The following is a 25,657-nucleotide window of genomic DNA, read 5'->3' on the forward strand; positions in this document are numbered from 1 at the left end:
ATATAAGAACTGTTTAAATACGGGATGATTAGAAATTGTTGTTTCTAGTTGGTTCATAAATATATCTGATAGCAATGGGCTTAGAGGATTACCCATAATAAGTCCTGCACTGTTGTTTGTGTATATTTGATTATTGAATTCAAAATAGTCTTGATTTATGCAAATTTCAAGAAGGTGTAAAATTTCAGATGCAATGATCGGATTTGTACTATTATGGTCTAAAAGATTCTTAACTAAAACAAAAGTTTCTGTAGGAGGAACACTAGGAAAAAGATTTTTTACGTCAAATGAAATTAGTCTGGAGTTTTTGGGCAATTGAAATGTTGTATTTTATTAACTAGTTCTAGTGTATTTTTTACGGTGAATTTAGGTGAAAATTTAGTGTATTCTGTAATAATATCTGACAGTTTTTTTGAAATTTTATATGACGGAGCTGTATAAAAAGAAACTACAGGTCTTATTGGGTGGTCAGGTTTGTGTAGTTTCTTTTTATACAGCTCCGTCATATAAAATTTCAAAAAAACTGTCAGATATTATTACAGAATACACTAAATTTTCACCTAAATTCACCGTAAAAAATACACTAGAACTAGTTAATAAAATACAACATTTTCAATTGCCCAAAAACTCCAGACTAATTTCATTTGACGTAAAAAATCTTTTTCCTAGTGTTCCTCCTACAGAATCTTTTGTTTTAGTTAAGAATCTTTTAGACCATAATAGTACAAATCCGATCATTGCATCTGAAATTTTACACCTTCTTGAAATTTGCATAAATCAAGACTATTTTGAATTCAATAATCAAATATACACAAACAACAGTGCAGGACTTATTATGGGTAATCCTCTAAGCCCATTGCTATCAGATATATTTATGAACCAACTTGAAACAACAATTTCTAATCATCCCTGTAGTATAATTTAGTATTCTTTTGTCATTGTTTATTTTATTGATTAATTGTTTTGTCATTCAAATTAATTCTACTGTCAAGTTTTATGTGAATAAAAGCCTAATTTTGTAAAAGGCATTTTTACTACAATTTTATTCACATAAATATACCAAATATACAATGGAGAAGTACTTTAGACCTGATAAACTAGAGGCTGATCCAAACTCCCAAACTGCCGCCAAAGAATTTAAACATTGGTACGAAACATTTAAGAATTTTTTGGAAAGCAATAAATCTACAGAACAATCGCTAGAAGATAAAGACAAGTACATGCTTTTAATCAATTTTGTCTCACATTCAGTATATGATTACATAAGCGAAGCAAAAACATACATTTCTGCTATCAAAATTTTGGAAGAATTGTATATTAAACCTACAAATGAGATTTACGCAAGACATATTCTAGCTACAAGAAAACAACAAATAAACGAATCTATAGATCAGTATGCTCAACAGTTAAAGCTTTTGGCTAAAAATTGTAATTTTAAAGCAGTTTCTTCAGAAGAAAATAAAAATGACTATATTCGTGATGCTTTTATTAATGGTCTCGTTCAATCTAATATACGTCAAAGATTACTAGAGTTTAGTTCTTTATCTTTGGACGAAGCATTATCTAAATCTAGATCTTTAGAAGATTCTCAAAAACAATCTGATACATATCATGCAGCATTAAATAATATAGCATCTTGTAGTCATCCAAATTCAGAACAAACTACTTTAGCTTCTGTTCAAACAAAACCTGGTCGGACTTGTTATTTTTGTGGACATCCAAGACATCCTCGATCTGTATGTCCAGCAAGGGCTGCGATTTGCCAAAACTGTCATAAAATTGGACATTGGTTTAAAATGTGCATGCAATCAAAGAAAAGTCAAACGAGATCAACTTATGCATCTACAATGGTAATCGCTTCTTCAATGGAAACACCTCAATCGCTTTCAAAATGTATAGCCAAAGTAACAGTTAACCAAATTGATGCCAACGCTTTAATAGACACTGGAAGCTCAGATACTTTTTTAGATCATGAATTCGCTATTGAAAATAAGCTTAAAATTTTTCCAATACAAGGGGTCCAAGTTTCTATGGCATCTATGTCATTCTCAGCTAATATTCAAGGCTATTGTTTAATAAACATTCAGGTTGATAAAGAAAAATATGATCAAACAAAAGTTTTAGTTTTATCCAATCTTTGTACAGATGTGATTTTGGGTCAAGATATTATGAAACAACATGAAAGCTTAGAAGTTAAATTTGGAGGACCAAGAAGACCTCTTAAGATATGCTGTCTTACTGAAGCTAAAATTAAGCCACCTTCGTTGTTTGCCAATTTAACAGAAAATTGTCACCCTATTGCTACTAAATCTCGCAGGCATTCACAGGAAGATGAAGAATTTATTAAACAAGAAATAAAACGTCTCCTTAAAGAAGAAATTATTGAAGAAAGTAAATCACCTTGGAGGGCCCAAGTGTTGGTAACTAAAAACGAAAATCATAAACGTCGGATGGTAGTTGATTACTCTCAAACAATAAATAGATTCACATTACTTGATGCTTATCCGTTGCCGAATATTGATTCACTGGTGTCTAAGATAGCAAAATATAAAATTTTTAGCTCAATTGATTTAAAATACGCATATCATCAAATACCAATTTACGAATCTGACAAACCATTTACAGCTTTCGAGGCAAGTGGAGGCCTTTACCAATTCCGTCGTATTCCTTTTGGAGTTACCAATGGAGTATCATGTTTTCAGAGAGCCATTGATTCTATCATAAAAAAAGAAAATCTACAAGGTGTTTACGCTTATTTAGATGATGTAACAGTTGGTGGTGAGGATCAAGATAGACATGATTTAAATTTACAGAATTTTTTAAATGCTGTTAAAAAATATGGGTTAACTTTAAATCAAAATAAATGTCACTACAATCAAAAAATTATAAATATTTTGGGATATACAATAGAAAACTCTACAATGAAACCTGATCCAGACAGATTGAAGCCTCTACTAAATTTACCAGTTCCGAATGATTCTAAAAGTCTTCAGAGGGCACTAGGAATGTTTTCACATTACTCAAAATGGGTTAATAATTTTTCAGCAAAAATTAGAGGTCTTATAGATTGCAAGAAATTTCCATTAGGTCCTGACTTGGTATTTGCTTTTGAGGAGTTGAGAACTGATATAGCTAATGCACTTCTATGGACAATTGATGAAAAAGAAATTCTCATTGTTGAAACTGATGCTTCTGAATTTGCTATTGCTGCCACTCTGAGTCAATCTGGAAGACCCGTTGCTTTTTTCTCACGTACCCTTACAGATTCTGAACGAAAACATTCTGCAATTGAAAAAGAAGCATATGCTTGTGTTGAAGCATTGAAAAAATGGAGACACTATCTTTTAGGAAGACAATTCAAACTAATCACAGATCAGAAATCAGTTTCGTTCATGTTTAATACAAACCATACAAGTAAAATCAAAAATGAAAAAATTTTGCGTTGGCGTTTGGAGCTTTCTTGTTTTAAATATGATATTATCTATCGTCCAGGAAAGGCTAATGATGCAGCTGATGCACTATCAAGAATATGCAATAATATAAATAATACAAGCAAGTTATATCAATTACATTCAGATTTATCGCATCCTGGGATTACTCGTATGCACCATTTTGTAAAAATTCGAAATTTACCTTATTCTTTAGATGAAATTAAACACGTAATTACCTCTTGTCCAATCTGTGCAGAAATTAAACCCAGATTTTATAAGAAAGAAGATGATACACATTTAATTAAATCAACAGCTCCGTTCGAAAGATTGAATATTGACTTTAAAGGTCCAATACCCGGTTCTTCTAGAAATTCTTATATGCTTACAATCATTGATGAATTTTCAAGATTTCCATGGGCTTTTCCATGCTCAGATACATCCAGTCAGACAGTAATTGAATGTTTGAATCAAATGTTTTGTTTATATGGAATGCCGGCATATATACATTCTGACAGGGGAACTAGCTTTACTTCACAAGAATTTATTAATTATCTACACTCTAAAGGAATATCTTCAAGTAGAACAACACCATATAACCCTGGAGAAAATGGTCAAGTCGAGAGATACAATGGAATTATATGGAAAGCAGTGAATCTAGCATTGAAAACCAAAAATTTAGACATCACTAAATGGGAGACTGTTCTACCAGATGCTCTGCACTCTATAAGAAGTTTACTGTGCACAGCAACCAATTGTACACCTCATGAACGTTTGTTTACGTATCAGCGAAGATCAACTAGTGGAACTTCTATTCCATCATGGCTTAAAGATTCAGACAAAGTATTACTAAGAAAATTTGTACGAAAAAGTAAGTTTGATCCTTTAGTTGAAGAGGTTGATCTTTTAGAAGCCAATTCAGATTACGCCTTAATACAGTATCCAAACGGAAAGAAAAGTACAGTTTCAACGAAGCATTTAGCTCCTAGAGGTGACCTGAAATTATTGAATCAAGATAATGATGAAGATGAAAATGAAAGTCCAAATAATACACTAGAGAATTCCACTACTGAATCAATACCAGAGGACATAGAAAATTTATCTATTCAAGAACCCAATCAAGTACCTGATGATAATCATGAACCAAGATTGGAAAATTCAGATTTTCAATCTAGCCGTAAATCAGCTAGAACTAAAAATAAACCACGATATTTGCAAGATTTTGTTCAAAAATAGGGCCGGGTGAATGTAGTATAATTTAGTATTCTTTTGTCATTGTTTATTTTATTGATTAATTGTTTTGTCATTCAAATTAATTCTACTGTCAAGTTTTATGTGAATAAAAGCCTAATTTTGTAAAAGGCATTTTTACTACAATCCCGTATTTAAACAGTTCTTATATTGGTGGAGATACGTGGATGATATACTAGTATGCTTTACAGGAACTAACAGACAACTTGACCAATTTCTATCATATATTAATTCACTTCATAATAATATTGAGTTTACAGTAGAAACAGAACAGAATAACTCTATAAACTTTCTAGATGTAACGATTTCCAGACTACACAACAAACATGAGTTCTCCATATATCATAAACCTACCCATACTGACACAACTATACACAATTCATCATCCCATCCTACACAACACAAATTAGCAGCCTACCATAGCATGATACATAGACTGACAGAAATTCCCATGACAAAAAATAACTTCGAAATAGAACTAAACATCATTAAACAAATAGCAGTAAACAACGGCTATAACGAACAAACAGTTAACAAAATTTTAAACCAAAAACTCCATAAGAAAGCCCTGAAATTAGTGTATCCACCACCACAGAAAGAACCCAGTACCTTCTGCTCTCTCACATATACTGGCAAGATAACAACAACAATAGCCAGATACATAAAAAAGAAAGGAATAACACCAGCTTTCAGAACTAACAACAACTTAAGCAAATATATTAAGAACAATAAAAGCCGAAAGAGAAAGCAACTACAGAGTGGTGTGTACAAACTAACTTGTGGTGACTGTCCGAAAACGTACATCGGTCAAACTGGCAGAACTTTTGACAAACGGATAGCAGAACACAAAAGGGCATTCAACAATAGAAAAACAGACACTTCTACATACGCACTTCACCTTCTAGATCATAATCATTCTTTCAATGAAGAGTTTAAAATTCTACATATTCAAAATAAAGGCCTTAAGCTATCTTTTTTAGAATCTATGGAAATTAATAAACTGAAAAATACAGATATAATTCTGAATGACCAACTCGAGACAAACAGCTCCCCACTCCTCAACCTCTTCAGTTGAAGATTAAAAAGGCAAACACATTGTAAACTATATTACTTGAGAAAGGCACTCCGCCGAAACAGCTGTAGTCACTTAGATATAATAAATTTTGTGGAAGTATAGAAAACAAACGTTTTCAGTTTTTTATTGTTAGAACTTTCTATTTTATTTTTTTTTTTTTGGTAATCACGATTTCTATTTGTAGACCGTAAGAGATCACAAATTTAAATTCATTTTTTTTTGTCTAAATAAATAATGTTTCATTTGCTAAATACAATCCTATTATTTTTCTTTTCCTTCTCTCTTTTATCGTAAGAACAATAAAGAATTGGCTGAGTATATATAGACTAAGATAAGGTAAGTTACGTTATAAGTATTTTGTATATGGGATATATTCTGTGTGACTATGTTTTTTGTTCTATTTTGATTTAGCTATCTTTTCTTTTTCCTATTTTTTGTATATTTTTGGTTCCCTTAAATTAACCAGTGGCGCCCAATATTTTATTTTTTTATCTGACATTCTTACTTTGATTTTTAAATTTTTTTATTTCTAAGCTAATAAAAGTATACTAATAACATCCCTTAAAAATCCACCCCACATCTCTTCAGATTCTGAGCTACTGAGGCCATGTTCCAAATTGTGCATAACACGTCACATCTTCTTATGACATATCAACATCTTGTCCAATTTTATTTTCCATCAACGTTTTACTGGCATTTGACGTGTTAATGTTATATAGTTAGGAAAATTAAGGGAACTGAATGCCTATAGGTTATTATTTATGTCTTTTATGTAACCTGAGTTTATCTTTTTTATGTCTTTTGGTTGGTTTTTAATTGGAAATTCCCTCCTAAGGCAAATTTCCCATCCTAAGGCATATTTCTAGATTTTCCACTGCCTCTGGCACGAAAAACTCTTTAATTCTAGTCCGCAGTTCCGAAATGGCAGACTGTGGATTTGTCTGACTCCTTCAGCATTCCCCATATATACGCATCTGGTGGCATTAGTTCTGGTGAGTGGCAACTCCCAAAATGATCGCGCAGTATTCGAAGACACTCCCTGTCAGTGTGACAGGGTGTCCCGTCTTGCTGAAACCATTGTTAATTTTAAGCTTGAATCATTTTCGTGACCTTTTGCCGTATGACCGAAAATAGTGCTCTACCATATAATTTTTTTCTGCAAAACTGAGAACCATTCTTGAGCACCTAACATTAACACGATATTCAGATAGATTATAACACCGTTCGGAAACCACTCAGTACGGTTCGGCGTCTGACACATACATATGTGAGGGCATACGAATTTCAGTACTGTTTATTTTGCCGCTTGCCGTAATTTCTTAGCTATAGTTTTGAATAGATTTCAATATACAGAGTGAGCCTAATAAAAAAGTCTGGAAAAGCCTAATGATCTCTTAAATGAATGGTCTAAACAGATAAAAGACAATATACCTATTTTACAAAATGAAGATTTGAAATATGATGTTGTAACAAAAGCCTGGAAACGTCTAATCGTCTCATTAATTTTTTTTATTCAAACTATGTACCTACAACTAAATTTGAACATAATAATTAAATGTCTAATATATTGCTAAATAATTATTTAGCCAATCAAATGACCAAATGGTTCTCCGTTTTTATTTAACAGTATTCTAAACGATGCATGGCAGAATGCGTTTATTTCACCTCTGCATGTTTATCTAGAAATTAATATGAGCCATCCATAATTATTTTTTGCCTTAGCACTGTAACACTAACTTGCTGGATTCGTTCTATAAATTCTACTTGTTAAGTATCCTCAATAAAAATAATCTTTAGCATTCAAATCAAGTGAACGAGAAGGTTGTTAATCGTAGCAACAGTTTTTCTTGTACTCTATCAATGGTATTGATATATTATGATTAGTGAACAGTTTAATAAGACTCTTAAGGCTCGAATGGATACGGAACAGGGGTCGTATTTTCGAATTCAATCGAATATTTTCGCATACGAAATAACTCGAATGAAAAATTTCGTATACGAACGTGAATGTGTATTTTTGAACGTCCTTCGAGATTTTATACGTATACGAGAAGAATTTGCACCGGCAACATTGCAAATTGGAATGACATTGAACTTATTTATCATCTGAAGAGTCACAATGTTGCCATACATTTTTTGTCTATTTCTTGTATAATTTCAATCAATGGTATAATCGCAGTATTAAAAAAATGATATATTTGTTATATATACTGGGGTATAATGTACAAGAATAATATTGTATAAGAACGTTTAATATATAAAGATAACGACTTATAGTCTGAACAAAGTATAAAAAGGCCATTTTTGGGAAAAGGTATTTACGCCCGGTTTCATAATCAGTTAAAGTGGACTTTAAATTTAAGTTGGTACCTTTACCAATGCAATTCCTATGGGTAAATGTCAACTTTAAAGTGAAGTTTAGTTAATGTTCACTTTAAGTTGATTACGAAACTGGGCGTTAGCAGTTATTTTAAGTGTACTCGAATCTTAAGTTTGCTTAGGTATATTAGTAATATCGATTGGCAAAGTCCGCAGAAAGTGTGCTATTGTGTTTAATATTATTTTTCTACAACCGTTTAATAATATTCTCATTATTCGCTGCTTTTGAATAGATAATAACACCCATTACTTTACCCGTGAGTAATGGTTTATTACTCACGGGCTGAAGTTACTCACGGGTCATTACTCACGGGTTGAAGTTAAATTCAAGTGGTGCATGGCACTTTTAATATATCTATTAGCAAATAAAATTACTTAAACTTGTTTATTTAATAAAATAGTCATTGTAATTTATATTAACAATTAAATTCGAAAAATGTTTAAAGGATTTTTAACTGTAACTATTGGTTAGTATATTTTTTACGTTTAAATTTCAACATTTGGCAATTTAAGATTGACATTATTTAAAGGTAAATATAAACAATCGCTATTAATTCCGTAAAAGGGCTTACGGATATGAAATTTATATCAATGAATTCTGTTTTACTTACTGTTGATTGTACAATAAATTTTTATTGAGAGCACACGTTCCTTTTCGTGTAATTGCCTTAAAATATGTCTTATTTTTAAAAGCCACCTCCATTCCATGACACCAATGTCAACTGTCTGTTTCATTGTTTCGTAAGCTCAAAGAGGGCAATTCTAACAGTGTTGCCATAGTTATATAAAATATGTTTTCTTATGAAAAATAAAATCTTTCGATTTTGAATAATGTTAGTAGTTGATAATTATATTTTCTACTAACCCAAAAAAAAGGTCGTAGAAAAAGTATAGTATTCTACTTGCATGTAATGGCTATTACTCACTCTGATGAATTACGACACTCGCCTACGGCTCGTGTCGCAAACTTCATCATCGTGAGTAATAGCCATCATTACATGCTCGTTGAATAATATACTATTTTGTATCCAGTATTTACACTGATATTTTACTATTTACTTTTCAAAACGTTACTTCTAAGCGATTTTTTAAATGCACCTTTATGTAATGTAATGATATTATGATATTATGAGTATAAAAATATTGAGGATATGGCAACGGTGTCATATGTCAAGTTTGGAGCTTAGATCCAATGCTAAAATGCATACATAAAGTTAGGTTAAGTTATATTTTGAAGACATAATCGTACATGTTCTTTCTTTCTATTAACCCGGCATTGGTCGCTATGTAGGTTGTTACGCGAGTGGTATCGCGTGAGATTTTCTCTCACATATCCAACTTTTGCCTTTGTTTACAAAATTTTACCAAAAAGATCAGGTTTCATCAACGATAAAGCCATTTGCTTTAAAAAGACACGACATTTTTCTATTTTAATATTATTATCTTTATATAAAATGTGACTATTGATGCTGCCAATATTTAACATTGAAAAATATATTTATGGTAAGTGACCATCTACAACTAACCCGTGAAACAGAATATAGGATTTTCATATCATCGACCACATCCACGACGCCTTTTATTACATCATAAAAGGATATTATTTTAGGTTTTAAGGGGAAAAATATAATTAATTTTTATACACAGTTAAATATACACACGCCGGTGGTCGCTTGATGAGAGAATCTCTCACATGAAGCGCACTGACTCAACAATATGGTAATCTGGGCGGACGAGTCTATTAGATTGTCGAGGGAGGATAGTTAGGAGACTAGAAGGAACTACAGCGCGTATAATTTCCCAGAAAAAAGGTTGTGCGCAATTTTCTGAAACCGTGAGAGAAAATATCATATAGCGACCACTGGCGGGTTAAAGAATTATTTAAACCAGCCATTGAAAATAAATTTCAATTTAAAAATATTGTATACAACAACACAATTAACACTATTATCAGCTAAAACTATCATGACAACTGAAATGAAGTTGAAATGACAACAATAATTTGTATACGAGCATCACGATTCGAATGGTTCATACCGATTCGAGTCGTATACGAAAAAATTCGTACACAAAGTATTCGAAAATACAAGACACCGAATTTCAAGCTAATTTCTTCTAATTTCGTATGCGAAATATGCTCGAATAAATTCGAAAATAGGACCCCAGGTTGAATCGAAGAGGGTGAGCGCCGAGCAGCGCATATTTTCCGTTTCGTTTCGTTGTAGTAGGTAGCGCTAACTACTAGTGTTCACTCCGCATCGAATCGTTACCCCAGTTTCACACACTAAGAATTTGAACGTGCGGTAGCTAGAACGCACGATGACATTCCAACGGTGGCTCGAGCAATCCCATGGTAACTTTGACATTATGCGGCGGTTGGAACGTTCGGTGTAATGTGAAAGTTACCATGGGATTGCTTGAGCCATCATTGGAATGTCATCGTGCATTCTAGCGATCGCACGTTCAAATCCTTAGTGCGTGAAAGGAGTGTTACGATCCACTACACTGTACGGCGAAAACATTCTCTTCGACGAATTCGGCGGGTTTCGTTGTGGTCCGTTTCTTTAAAGTTGGCGCTGCATCATTTTAATAGACGAAGATATTAAAATGCCGATCGTCGTGGGTCGTTCCGTTGCGTGCTGTTCCAGACAAGTAGTGAGCGCGGACCTTAAGCAATATATTTTTTAAAAGGGAAGTTCCCTAGGTTGGCTGTATACCATATAGTTAAAAACTCTAACAAGAAGTAAAACCACTTCTATGTAAATTGGTATATTTATTAAAAATATTTATTATACTTATTTAATAAATATACCAATTTACATAGAAGTGGTTTTACTTCTTGTTAGAGTTTTCAATATATTTTTATTATTTGCTTTTAACATGTTTTTCATGGAATTATTTTAAGAGTTTTCTTTTCTATAGTTGTTACATGAGGTCGCTTTTTCCTAATTTAACCTCTTTCCCTTAAAATACCACTGTATTTTATAACTTAATATCTTAAGTTTAAGAAATAGATATTACTAGATAATAAATCTTCCTTAAAATTAATAACAGCTTTGTAGACATCTCTCGAGTCTTCATGCGCCATAACTATCCACAATCTCATTCAATTATCGTCGTGAAAGGTAATCGATTTTCAATTTCGAGCTTCTTGGGTCATTTTGGTTACAAGCTAAACGAGTTTAGAATTAAGATGCGGCATTTGACCAAATGGTCATCGGAAGTAATTCAGTGTCAATATTAGACAAATTTGTTCATCGGACTTTATAACTTTATAATTTAAATAAAATTTTATATTAAAATTTAGTTTAACAATTTAAAATTTAACAATTTAAAATTAATTCAACTCAAAAATTATATATTTTACTCCGGCTTTTTCTTAGTAGGTATATATGAAAGATTTGAAGTATATTGGCTCAGGTATTAATTTTAGAGATGGATAATTAACAGATTTTAAAGAAGAGAATTATTGGGATTTTACAGAATAAGATGTAGGGTTATACATTTAAAAAATATGAAAAAATCGTAATTGTATACGAATACATATTCGTCAATGATGCCTACTAAACCGAATTGGAAATTCTAATGTATAATCATAATCATTCATCAATAATGAAATGGGAATCTAGAACATATTGTTTATCATATTATGTAAAACGAATAATAATTATTTGTTTATGTCTTTTTTATAAACAGGGTGTTGATTCTATCTTCTTCTTCATGTGCCTTGTCCGACGCGGACGTTGGCTATCATCATAGCAATTTTAATTTAGTTTGCGGGCTTCTGAATAACTCGATCGATGTTAGACCAAACCATTGGAGTAAGTTTTGAAGCCATGAGTGTCTTCTTCTTCCGGGTCCGCGTTTGGTCTCTATTTTACCCTGTATTAAGGTTGGGCCACACATATCCGCATCGAGCCCGCACCGCGTCCGAGCCAGCATGGCCATTGGCCGGGCCCCGGACGCGGTGAGGGCTCGGTGCGGATATTTGTGGCCCAACCCTTATCAGTTGGAGTATATGATATTTATCATGTCTCATAAGATAACCGAGGTATTCAAGTTCCCGTTTCTTAATTGTGAAAGAGATTTCTTTTTGTTTTCCCATTCGGCGCAATACGTTGGTGGTGTGAATCGTCCAGGATATTTTGAGAATACGTCGGTACACCCACATTTCGAATGCCTCCAGCTTCCTCATTAATGTTTCCGTTAGTATTCATACCTGTGCGCCATACAGCAAAACTGGAAATACATAGCATTTTAGCAGTCGTATTTTTAATGGGAGAGATATGTCGCTATGGGTGAATATATTTCTCAGGTTGATTCTATACCGAATCGAAATAAAAAGAGTGGCAAACTGTCACGTGCTTTGCTTAAGACACAACAGTAGCGATCAACAGGTAGCAACAAACACGGTCCAAGATTTAGGCTGTAATTTTGAATATTTTGTCGAGATGTTTGGCACACATATTCTTAATATAATAAAGAATGCCGGTACAGAGCCCAATTTGACAAATATGTTAGTATGTGGAAGTTACTCTATAGATAACTAAAATATTGCAAAAAGGAGCCTGTTTTGCCATTAACAAGAACAAAAAAAAACTTTCTCCAAATAAACTTTTTTATCCGATGCCAAGATGGGGTATTCCCATCTCGGCTCACTATAATCCTTTAGTCCTTTATGATACCCCAGGTACATTTTAAAAACCCCCCAGGTCGGCTCGAAGATTTTCAGGTATGTATTAGTACCCCATTAGTAGGTATAATAATAATTATATCTTGGAATTATAGATTAGGGGCAATTTCTTATTAACATAGAAAAACATCCTACCCTCAATACCCCTTCCTTCAATATTGTACAGAAATTTTGGGTTCTTTGCGAATTTAAGGAACAGTTTCTCTTGGTTGGAAATATTGGCCGTGGAATCGATTTCGCTACTGATACATAGGATATAGCTTCTATTTCTAGTTGAAGGTACACTATTGTCCTCAGCAGTAATAAGCAGAGACTTCCGCGGCTTTAAATAAAACTACAACTGCATGTGAATCTTTCCATTCCCATTTCAATAATTTAATGTATCAAACTCATCCTTCATTATTTATATTTTTAAGCTGAAGTACATGTTAAGTGTAACAGTATAAATACACTCCATAAATTTGTAAATATGCATTCCAAAAAGCGCCATGATTTTATTAATACAAAAGTTAATAAATAGTCCAAGTAATGAAGCTTAAAATAGAGCAAAACCTCGCAATTTTTACAGAATGGATCGATTTGATTGAAAATTTGAGAATAAGTAGTGGATAGTCCAAGGATCAAAATCTATATGATGCCGAAAGGCGCTTTTACCCTGGGGTGGTTGCCACCCCATCTCGAGGGTGGAAATTTTTTATTATATTTTGACCGCAAAAGTTGGTAAAAACATTAATTCTAAGCAAAAAACGTTCTATACATTTTTTTGATCAAATTAATAGTTTTCTATTTATTCGCTATCGTTATTTGTTAGTTTTATATCGAAAAAATCAATGTTTTTAATTTCGTTATCGTTCTATACATTTTTTTGATCAAATTAATAGTTTTCTATTTATTCGCTATCGCTATTTGTTAGTTTTATATCGAAAAAATCAATGTTTTTAATAAGTTTTCTGCGAATTACTCCAAAACTCTTCGTTTTATCACAACAACTTTAATTAACAAAAATGTACCTTTCGAAAAAATAAACACAACCGTGTTTTTTAATTTTCTTTAAGACCAATAGTAATTGAGCTATACTTTATTATATGTTGGCTCTTCCTCGTCAAATGCTAAATATTGTAGTTTCAAAGTCAAAAGACGGGAAAAGTATGCGTTTTTCGAGGACAACTTGTTCAAACTAATTTAAAGTACTTAAAATATCTATCTCCAGAAATAAAAGAAGTCTCTAGCTCAAAAATTAAGTGACTTATAATGAAACGAATGTCAGTCCCCATTTTTTACAGCGAAAAAGTGATCGCAAGCAACCCCGTAATCACCACCCTAATTAAAATTAGTCATTAATCTTATTTCATCTTTTTTATTTATGTATTATTAAGAGGTTCTAGAAGTTTGAACGGCTTAGAGTTATTGGTTTTTAAAAAAATGGAGTTAAAAGCGAATTGCTAATTTTTGTAGTTTGAAAAAAAATGGCGTTTTCTTCAGAATAGCAAGATTAGCATCAGAGATACGAAAAAATGTTTAAATGTTAAATTGTAGCTTATTTAATTCCCAAGAACCTGGTTTGCAAAAAATTTTTTTACGATAGAAATTGAGTGAGCTATTGACAATTAAATCTTGTAATAACATGCAAAATCCACCTTTACCAACCTTTTCAAAGTCACCTCTTTTTGCGACTGAGGATTCTAAAAAGATTTAATATTAATAGGCTTATAGACCTTGTAAAAACCTAGAAAACTATTTTTTAACAAACTTTCTAAGATAAAAAATAAAAAAAGTTTCGGTTAAAAAATCAATATATTTTTTTGAAAAAAAAAGGAGAAATCCAATTGAAAGCATAAAAATGTAAGTTAGCGGTGTTATTAGTCATTGGCCTTATTGATTCTTATTTATTTATGTATTATTAATAGATTCTAGAAGTTTGACTGGCTTAGAATGATTAGTTTTTACAAAACTGGAGTTAAAAGCGAATAACGAATTTTTGTAGTTTGGTAAAAAATGCCATTTTCTTCAGAATAGAACGATTAGCATCAGAGATACGAAAAAATGTTTCAATATAAAACTGCAGGCTATTTAATTCCCAAGAACTTGGTTTGAAAAAAAATTTTCTATGGTAAAAATTGAGTGAATCGTAAATGAGTATATCGAAAAACATTGATTTTTTCAATACAAATCTAACACTTTCGATAGCGAATAAATCGAAAACTATTAATTTTATCAAAAAAATGTATAAAACATTTTTGGCTTAGAATGAACGTTTTTAACAACTTTTGCGGTCAAAATATAATAGAAAATTTTCACCCCCGAGATGGGGTGGCAACCACCCCCATGGTAAAAGGGCCTTTCGGAATCATATAGATTTTGATCCTTGGACTATCCACTACTTATTCTCAAATTTTCAAGCAAATCGATCCATTTTGTAAAAATTGCGAGGTGAAAAGCTTCGGTTCCTGGCCTAAAATGAATACAATAATAATATATATATGTTATCGCTACTTGAATATGTTAAAATATTATCACATTATTATACTTTTAATATTAGTTTTTATTTTTATTGGGATATGTATAATTCTATATTATTATCTATTTAATAGTTATTCTAAAAATGTATTTTTTTCCATTGAGATGTAAATTTATTTGATATTAGTTTTAATTTTTATTGGGCTATGTATAATTATATAGGGTGCGGCAGATAACTGGCCTATTAGAAATATCTCGAGAACTAAAGGCAACAGAATCATGAAAATTGGAGTAAAGGGGTTTTTAATGATGATCTATTAAATGAAAATATTTTAATCTCTTTGCAACTTCCGGCTATACCGGAAGTTGCTTATAACTTCGTTTTTTTAAATGGGACATCCTGTATATTTTTACATTTTTGGATTCTCCTCAATATCTTCTTTCTTAAAGTATGAGATTTTGTAATATTATACAGGGTATTTTAAAAGATATTTACGTTTTTTTATTAATTTCGTAGCAATATTCACACCCTGTAGAATTGTAATAGTTTGACACTACAAACTCTGCTTACGTTCAAGTGATTTTTAACATAGTCTATTATTGTTAACAATCATTAGTATAGCTAATTTTTAAATTTTAGTATACAGGGTTGGTCGAAACTCGGAATGAATATTTTCTTAGAGTTTTCTTAAATAGAAAACCCTGTATTTTAGTATTGTAATGAAATAATATTTCTTAGTACTTTTTTATTTTATAAGTATTCCCTATATGCTCTGAGGTTCGCTGGTGGCGCTCCTAGCGGATTACTAATTCAACTTTCACCGGTAATTTTTAAATTTATTATTTAATTGTTATCGCTTAATATTTACAACGCAAAAAGTAATTAAATTGTAATCGATTTTTTTAAGATTTTGCTAATCATTTTGACGTTCTATTGATAAAATATGAATTTCCTACTTCGGATACTTTCACAATTACAGTGGAACCCCGATAAGTCGGCCCCTGATAACCCGGAAGTCTGGCTAACCCGGACCGATTATCATCAGATAAACATTTTAATTTTCAATATTTTGTATTTTTCAATTTAATTGCGGCTTATTTCCCATCAATATATTTAATTATCAGACAAACCTTTCAACAATAAAAATGTATGTAATATAATATTTGAGAGATAATGTGTATGTGTGTAATTTGAACTATACGATATTAAAAATGACTCATAGCACACACCGCAGAAACAACAGCCACCTGTCTGTAGTATCTATTCCTTTTTATTTCAAACTGTCAGCATTGTTTAGGAAAGACTATTTAAAAAATTCTTTTATAAACAATGGTCTTTATTTCACTGTTCTTAAATAATAACATTACATCATTGTGACTGTATTGTGTGTCTTGTATTGTTCGCTTCCATTTGCTTACGTTTGTGTTTGGTGTTTTTTTTTAGTAATTTTAATGAGTAGGTACTGTGCATATTTATAAATATATTTCATGTTATTTCAATTCTAACGGAGTTTATCTGTAAGTATACCGTATTTTATTAATTTTTACCATATTCTCCGGCTATCTCGGATTTTCGATAACCCGGATCGGTCGCGGTCCCGATTAATCCGAGTTATCGAGGTTCCACTGTATCGTGTAGATAGCGCTAAGAGTATTAGAATAATTTATAATTACATATTACGGAACAGTAAAAAAACTTAAATTCAGTATTTAAAACGTAAGTATATTTAAGGTAAAAATATATGCCACAGCTTTGACCAACTAATATTTTTTATAAATAATGTTTTTAATTTTAATTTTAAATTAATCACTTTGACATTTATGTCAAATTTCCGGTAAAGGTTTACAGACTTGTCACTATTGGCGCTCGCGAAATTGTAAATATCCCCTCTACGTACGAGCTCACAGCGTATACCTAACTGCTTTAATTTGTGAGTTATTGGTGATTCAAGCTAAACATTAATTGCAACAAAAAATACGTAAAATTTTATTAGGTTGGCCGTGAAAATATTCAATTCTAAATAATTTTTCAGAAATTAATACATATTAATCCAGACTTATTCTTAAAATTACCAATATAATGGTTTAGCTATCAAAATACCTACGTAGTTAAGATTGTTGGTGCGATTAACAATTAAGCACAAATTAAAGCAGTTAGGCATAGGGAATGCTTAAGAAATAAAAAAGTACCATAAAATATAATTTCATTACAATACTAAAATACAGGGTGTTCCGTTTAAGAAAACTCAGAAAATACTCATTCCGAGTTTCGATCAACCCTGTATACTAAAATTGAAAATATAGCTATGCTAATGACTCTTTACAATAGTAGACTATATTAAAAATCATTTGAACGTAAGTAGAGTTTTAGTTGTCAAACTACTACAATTCTACAGGGTGTGAATATTGCTACGAAATTAATAAAAAAACGTAATTATCTTTTAAAATACCCTGTATAACATTCCAAACCTCATATTTTAAGAAAGAAGACATCGAAGAGAATCCAAAAATGTAAAAATATACAGGGTGTCCCGTTTAAAAAAACGAAGTTATAAGCAACTTCCGGAATAACCGGAAGTTGCAAAGAGATGAAAATATTTTTATTTAATAGATCATCCTTCAAAATCCCTGTATTCCAAATTTTATGATTCTGTTGTTTTAAGTTCTCGAGATATTTCTAATAGGCCAGTTATCTGCCTCACCCTGTATATCTATAATAATGTTATTCTATAAATGTATTTTTTTTATTGAGATGTAAAATTATTTGATAGGTTGTAGGTCTGGATCCCGAGTATGAAAAAAAAGTTGATTAATAGCAAGCTGAAAATTTGTTAATAGCTTAAGGATGTCTAGTCGGACAAACTTTGATATATAGGAACACTGGAACAGGGGAAGTTTTAATTGTGGAACAGGTTAAAAATTTGGAACGGTCAGACCACGAAAACGGCACATTTATTTTGTCCGACAGAACAGACTAAGGGCCGGTTGTTCGAACGCTAATCAACAATGATCACTATCAAATATTTAATTACTGTCACCAAAACTGTCAATGTCAACTTTTATTGGGTTGCTGAAAACATAATTGATTATAGTTATGAGATTAGGTAATCAATTAACATAACCATTATTAACATAATTGATTAAGTAATTTCATAATTGTAATTCAGCAACCCAAACAAAGTAGACATTGACAGTTGGTAACAGTAATTAAATATTTGATAATGATCATTGTTGATTAGCGTTCGAACAACCGGCCCTTTAACTCTTCGAACAGAGATTAAACTCTCATGCAAAAATCAGACTGCTATTTATCACCAAATGGGCGTTTTAGTTATAGGCTATTGATTATGTATTTTAGAAGGGAACTACAACGTTAATGGGGTTTTATTGTTTCATATAGTCAATGGACCTCTCAGTATGAAAAAACCGCGGAGTGCTACCATTTAAAGGGGTGCGTTTTTGAGAAAAGGGTGAATTAGTCCCTAGGCACAGGGCGAATTAGGCTGAGTTCTATGCACATTTGGTGCAAATATGTCTACAGGAAAATTGTTTCAGGTTAAATTTACTATAGGAATATCGCATTTTAAAGTCAAAAATATTTTTTTTTACAAAAATATATTCAAAAGAAAAGCAAGAAAAAAACACCAAAGGTAGCATTTTTGTTTCTTGCCTTATAACTTTTTTCCACGGGGATATAGGTAAAAAACAGAAAAAAACTTTCATCCTTTTTCTTTAAAGTAACGTTTGTTATAAGTCATTATGTTTTATAGTTTCCAAATTATGATTTTTTAAAGTTCGCCACTCACAGCGATTTTGGCACATTTTCCTTGTCATTTCGCAAACATTGTTCTGTAACTTTTTTCTACGCAGCTTTAGGTATATGCAATGTACATTTAATAGGAATAAAGATCAATTATCTTTAAAATGGTCTATTGTAAAAAGCTGTGTGACCATTTTTAAGCAAGATATGGTTTTTCAAAGTGGAATACTTCTAATGATTTTTGATATATTTTAAGATTATTTTTAAATTTCTCATTATAACTTTTTTTATTGTATATTTATTGTATATTTTATATACATTGTGCAACAAAAAAGGAAACTTATTTTATTTACGTTAAAACTGTGTATTGTAAAAAACTCTAGGACTATTTTTAAACAAGATATTATGCTTTTTCAAAATGTCACATACACATGCAATAGGTCCCACTAAGCTGGAACCATGTGGAAAACTTTTTTATTATTACCTTTATGAGAAAAAGTTATCCTTATAAAATTCTCTGCATAGTCTAAAACCTAAGATGCAATCATCAGATATAAAATTTTGTCAATAGTGTACGAGGTATGTTAAAAAATATGAATTTCGCTCAAGAATAAAGAAGCTTTATATTTCACAATATCGAAAGGAGTTATTAAGAAAAGTTATTTGGAATTAAAAATTATGTTATAATATGCCATAATATTCTTCTAATTGAAAAAAATAAAAAATTTTAAAATTTTTCTCAAATTACGGACACTCCTTGTTTAAAAATAGTCCTAGAATTTTTTGCAGTACACCATTTTAAAGTAGAAAAAATATGCTTTTTTTATTTCACAATGTATATATACCTGAATGTACAAGAAAAAAAGTCATAATGAAAAATTCTAAAAATAATCATAAAAAATATCAAAAATCATAAAAGTATAAAATCTTGAAAAAGCATAACTTGCTTAAAAATAGTCGTACAACCTTATACAATATACCATTTTAAAGGTAATTGACTTATCTCTCTATTAAGTTTACCATTGCATATACCTAGAGATGCGTAGAAAAAAGTTACAGAACAATGTTTGCGAAATAATGGGAAAAATGGCAAAAAACTGCTGTAAGCGGCGAACTTTGAAAATCCTATTTCGGAAACTATAAATCCTAGAGACCTCTACCAAACGTCATTTTAACGGGAGAGGATGGTAATTATTTTTCGCTAAAGCAATGCCTATACCTATATCCATGTGGAAAAAAGTTATGGGGCAAAAAACAAAATTGCTTTCTTTTGCGTTTTTTTCTTGTTTTTTTTGAGTATATTTTTGTAAAAAAAATATTTTCGACTTTAAAATGTGATATTTCGATAGTAAATTTAACCTGGAACAATTTTTCAGTAGACGTATTTGTACTAAAAGTGCATAGAACTCACCCTAATTCAACCTGTGCCTAGGGACTAATTCACCCCTTTCTCAAAAACGCTCCCATTAAAATGGTAGCACTCCGTGGGTTTTTCAAATTTAGAGGTCCATTGACAATATGAAATAATAAAATCCCATTAACGTTGTAGTTCCTTTTAGCTCTCTTATTTTGAACATAATCAATAGCCTATTAGTGGAACATGCAGAATATGTCAAATGACAGGAATTATGACCGGTGGTAAATAGCAGTCTGATTTTTGCATGAGAGTTTAATCTCTATTCGGAGAGTTTTCGTGGTGTGACCGTTCCAAATTTTTAACATGTTCCACAATTAAAATTGCCCTGTTCCAGTGTTCCCATATATCAAAGTTTATCCGACTAGACACCCTTAAGCTATTAACAAATTTTCAGCTTGCTATTAATCAACTTTTTCTTCATACGCGGGATCCAGACCTATTGATAGTAACAATGAACATCCGATGAGCCGAGCTGGTATTTTTTATATCAATCAGTTCTAATCTTTGCACCGACTTGGGACATTTTTAAAAGACCTACCTGTTTCTTGGGCCGGGATAGGCACTGCCCGCCAAGATTAAACATCATATTGGACCTAGTAAAATTTTTTATCTCTAACAAAAAATCGAATATATTATAACTAAATTTCTGATTAGTCAACATAGAGAAAGTGTCACTGTCATTTTGACAAAGCTGCGTCAGATTTCTGTTCTGTTATCTGCATAGGGATTAAGAACACTCTACGGAGCTACGGAAAAACATGGCGGATACGATTCGTATCAAGTGTTCGTAAACCCTATGCAGATAATAGAACAGAAATCTGACGCAGGTTTGTCAAAATGACAGTGACACTTCCTCTATGTTAACTAATCAGTTATTTGGTTATAATATGTTCGATTTATTGTTAGAGTTAAAAAAATTACTAGATCCAATATGACACAAAATCTAGACATGGGATAAAAAAGTTTATTTGAAGAAAGTTTATTTTTTGTTCTTCTTAATTGCGGTACAGACTCCTTTTTGCAATATTTTAGTCAGTTATAGAGTAATTTCCATATAATAACATATTTCTTAAATTTGGGCTCTATACCGCCATTCTTTATTATATTACGAATATGTGTGCCAAATATCTCGACAAAATATTCAAAATTACAGCCGCAATCTAGGACCGAGTTTTTTGCTACCTGTTGATCGCTACTGTTGCCTCTTAAGGTGAAACAGTAGCGATCAACAGGTAGCGAAAACGCGTTCCAATATTGCGGCTGTAATTTTGAATATTTTTTCGAGATATTTGGCACACGTATTCGTAATATAATAAAGAATGGCGGTACAGAGCCCAATTTCAAAAATATATTAATACAGTCGAACCCGCTTATTGGAATAGCCTTCGTGCCAAGAAAAAGTATTCCTATAACCGGGATATTCTAATAGCCGATCATTGGTGGTTAGTAAAAACGTTTCGGGGCCTCAAATTTCTATTACTTAAAGCGGGATATTCCTATAAAAGGTATTCTAATAAGCGGGTTCGACTGTATGTGGAAATTACTCTGTAATTAAATACAATATTAAAAAAACGAGCCTGTACCGCCATTAAGAAGAACAAAAAAATACACTTTCTTCAAATAAACTTTTTTATCCTATGCCTAGATTTTGCGTCATTTTGGAACTACTAATGAAATAAAAAACTTTAGTAGTTCCAAAATGACACAAAATCTAGGCATCGGATAAAAAAGTTTATTTGAAGAAAGTGTATTTTTTTGTTCTTCTTAATGGCGGTACAGGCTCGTTTTTTTTAAATTGTATTTAATTACAGAGTAATTTCCACATATTTATATATTTTTCAAATTGGGCTCTGTACCGCCATTCTGTATTATATTACGAATACGTGTGCCAAATATCTCGAAAAATATTTAAAATTACAGCCGCAATCTTGGAACGCGTTTTTGCTACCTGTGGATCGCTACTGTTTCCTCTTAACCCATAGTTATTATTTTCCTTGTATTAATTGACATATTTTCCAAGTCTGGAAAATATAATTGCCTACATTTGGTCTAAATAAATTTTTTGAATCTTTTGTATCATGAAATTATTCACCATGCCCACTAAAAACTCACGCCGTATATATAGGGAGGGTCGGCTAATAGTGCGCGTCGGGTAATTGTGCGCATTAACATTTCTAATCCCCTATTTAATAAAATTGCAAAACCTATATTGTCGAGCCATCTACTAGCAACTGTCATAATATCTATCCCACACAAACAAACGCCGGGGGATACTTTATAGTCCATTCTTTCACGGTTTTTGCTCTAAATTTTAAAGAACCGCTTGGATTGACATGAAATTTGGCATGCGTATAGCTTACATGTCAAAGAAAAAAAGTGATATTGTGCCGATGTGTGCTTTTGCCCTGGAGGTGACTTTCACCCCCTGGTGGGGGTGAAAAAATATATGTCCAAAATAAGTCCGGAAATGGGTAAACTAACTAATTTTAAGTAACTTTTGTTCTATAGAGCTTTTTCGCCAAGTCAACACTTTTCGAGTTATTTGCGAGTGAATATGTTCATTTTTCAACAAAATAACCACATTTTTAGACGGTTTTTCGCAAATAACTCAAAAAGTAAGTATTTTGTCGAAAAAAACGTTCTTAGCAAAAATATAGCCTATAAAAAAGTAAAAAAAATGGAGTAGGCGTTAGGTCTCTGGATCTCGTAGAATTAGAGTTATAGCCAATGAAAAATATATTCATATTCACCAAATTTAAAATAGAATATTTCGACGTGAAATATCGAAACAATTAAGCACTGTTTGGGGAAAACCCATTATAACTTTTTTAAAGTGTTTAAAAAAATCTTTATTTTTGTTTTTATAAAAAGTTTCTAGCATTAAATTTAAGCAAGTTACGCTCAAAACAAAGTTGTTCCCTTTTGTTTTTGCAAAAAAAAATCGGGAAGACCTACCCCTAATTAGCAACTTAAATGAAATTAATCGTTACCGCTCCACAAATTATTTTACTTATGTTGTGTTTATATGATCTGTAAGTTTCATCGATTCAAAGTGCTTATTTTTGAAAAAAATTGGTATCAAAATAAAATTTTTAAAAATTTAAATTTTGAAAAATATGCTTTTTTTCAAAATAACTTAAAAATTGTTAGAGATACCAAAAATCTCGAAAAACAAAAAAGTCAGATTTGCTTTTCTGAATATCATGTATTTTTTTGTTTTTCTGTTAGACAAAAATTGATTAAGATTTGGTGTTTCCAATTTTGCATATATTCGTGATCAGTAACTCGTTCAACCCCTTTTAACTACAGCCCTTTCAATAGTAAGGACTTTGAACCGATGAAACTTACAGATCATATATACAATATATACACGAGTCAAGAAACTTGTGAAGTCGTAACGATTAAGTTCATTTAAGATACTAATTAGGGGATGATTTTCTCGATTTTTTTACCAAAACCAAAAGGGACTAACTTTATTTTGAGCGTAACTTGTTTAACTTTAATGCTAGAAATTTTTTTATAAAACAAAAATGAAGCTTTTTTTAAACACTTTAAATAAGTTGTAATGAGTTTTCCCCGAAATGTGCTTCATTTTTGGTTATTTCACGTTAAAATATTCCATTTGGAATTTGACGAATATGAACCTATTTTTCATTAGCTATAACTCTGCTTCTACTAGGTCTAGAGACGTTATATATACACCATTTTTTTAAATTTTTTACGGGCTATATTTTTGCTAAGAATGTTTTTTCGACAAAATACTTACTATTTGAGTTATTTGCGAAAAACCGTCTAAAAGCGTGGTTATTTTGTTGAAAAAATGAACATATTCACTGCCAAATAACTCGCAAAGTATTGACTTAGTGAAAAAACTCTATAGAACAAAAGTTACTTAAAATTAGCCAGTTTATCCATTTCCTGACTTTCTTTGGACGAATATTTTTTCACCCCCAGGGGAAAAGCACATATCAGCACAATATCACTTTTTTCTTTGACTTGTTAGCTATTTGTATGCCAAATTTCATGTCAATCCAAGCGGTTCTTTAAAATTTAGAGGTTTTGCAATATTTTACCGTTAAAGAACGGACTATTACCGGTAAGCAATGATCGTTTGCATGATTTCTCGTGGTTTGTTATTGTTTGTATGTCTGATAAAATCAGCGGTAAGCTTTGTTCTTGATAGAAACATATGTTAAAAAGGACAAATACACGTTATTTATTTGCCATTTTACACAGTGGTATAGTTAGTTTTGCCCGCTTCTTTTTTTATATTTCTCCAATTTCGTTTTATGTTTTGAAGTGTAAGGTCGTCTAATGGTGCGCGTTGCGCATCATTAGCCGACAATATAAGTAAAGACATTTTTTTGCATTTGAATTTGAATAGAGCACGTTCTTGATGGCGAAATTATTTTGTGGTTTGACCAGAAACCAGCTGACAGCAGAGAGGGTAACTTAATACGATTTAGTCAAGATATTGAATAAAGCATTCTTCTTCTTAACGTGCCCTATGAAGTCCCCTTGACGTTGGCGATTAACACGGCGAAACTGTCTCTGCCTCGAGCTATTCTAAATATTTGCTCTGCTTTTTTTATACCTGTCCCCTCCCTAATATTCTTCAACTATTCGATTTTATCTATATGATAAGTTGAAGAATACTATATCGGTCTCCCCTTACTATGTGTCCAAAATAGGCCATCTTTCCACATTTAATATCGTCAAGCACTTCGAGAGTAGCATTTGCTCTTTTAAGGACTGTCACATTTGTCAGCATAGCCATCTATGGTATTTTTTTAATATACGTCTATGCAGCCACATTTAAAAGGCCTCCAAACGATTATTGGTGGTATTTTTAATGTTCATGCTTCGACACCGTATAAGAGGACTGACCAAATGTAACATTTAATCAAACGCTTTCGAAGTTGAAGTTGCAAGTTACCATTACAGAAGGATGACCTCATATTTAAAAATGTGCGGGCTATCTCGATTCTACATTTCATCTCTTTATCTGTATCGAGTTGTTTCGTAATATGGCAACCAAGATATTTAAAACTGAATACTCTTTGAATTATATGACTATCAACATATAACCGTGAATCTTGATGTTTTAGGGTAAGGTGGGGTAATACCGGACAGCGGGGTAATACCGGACTGCGTTGTTTGTGCACGTATCGGCATATTATTGATTTCGCGCTCATCA

The 25,657-nt window shown here is 31.7% G+C and overlaps 1 protein-coding gene across 1 annotated transcript; it reads left to right on the forward strand.

The window, feature by feature from the left end:
* Positions 1–1,070: 1,070 nt before the first annotated feature.
* LOC126882575 (uncharacterized) lies at positions 1,071–25,583 on the forward strand. Its single transcript, XM_050647547.1, has 2 exons — positions 1,071–2,087; positions 25,569–25,583. Exons 1-2 carry the CDS (start codon positions 1,071–1,073, stop codon positions 25,581–25,583), a joined length of 1,032 nt encoding a protein of 343 aa, XP_050503504.1.
* The last annotated feature ends 74 nt before the right edge of the window (positions 25,584–25,657 follow it).

The sequence above is a fragment of the Diabrotica virgifera genome, chromosome 3 (genome assembly GCF_917563875.1).
Source record: "Diabrotica virgifera virgifera chromosome 3, PGI_DIABVI_V3a".
Lineage (NCBI taxonomy): Eukaryota > Metazoa > Arthropoda > Insecta > Coleoptera > Chrysomelidae > Diabrotica > Diabrotica virgifera.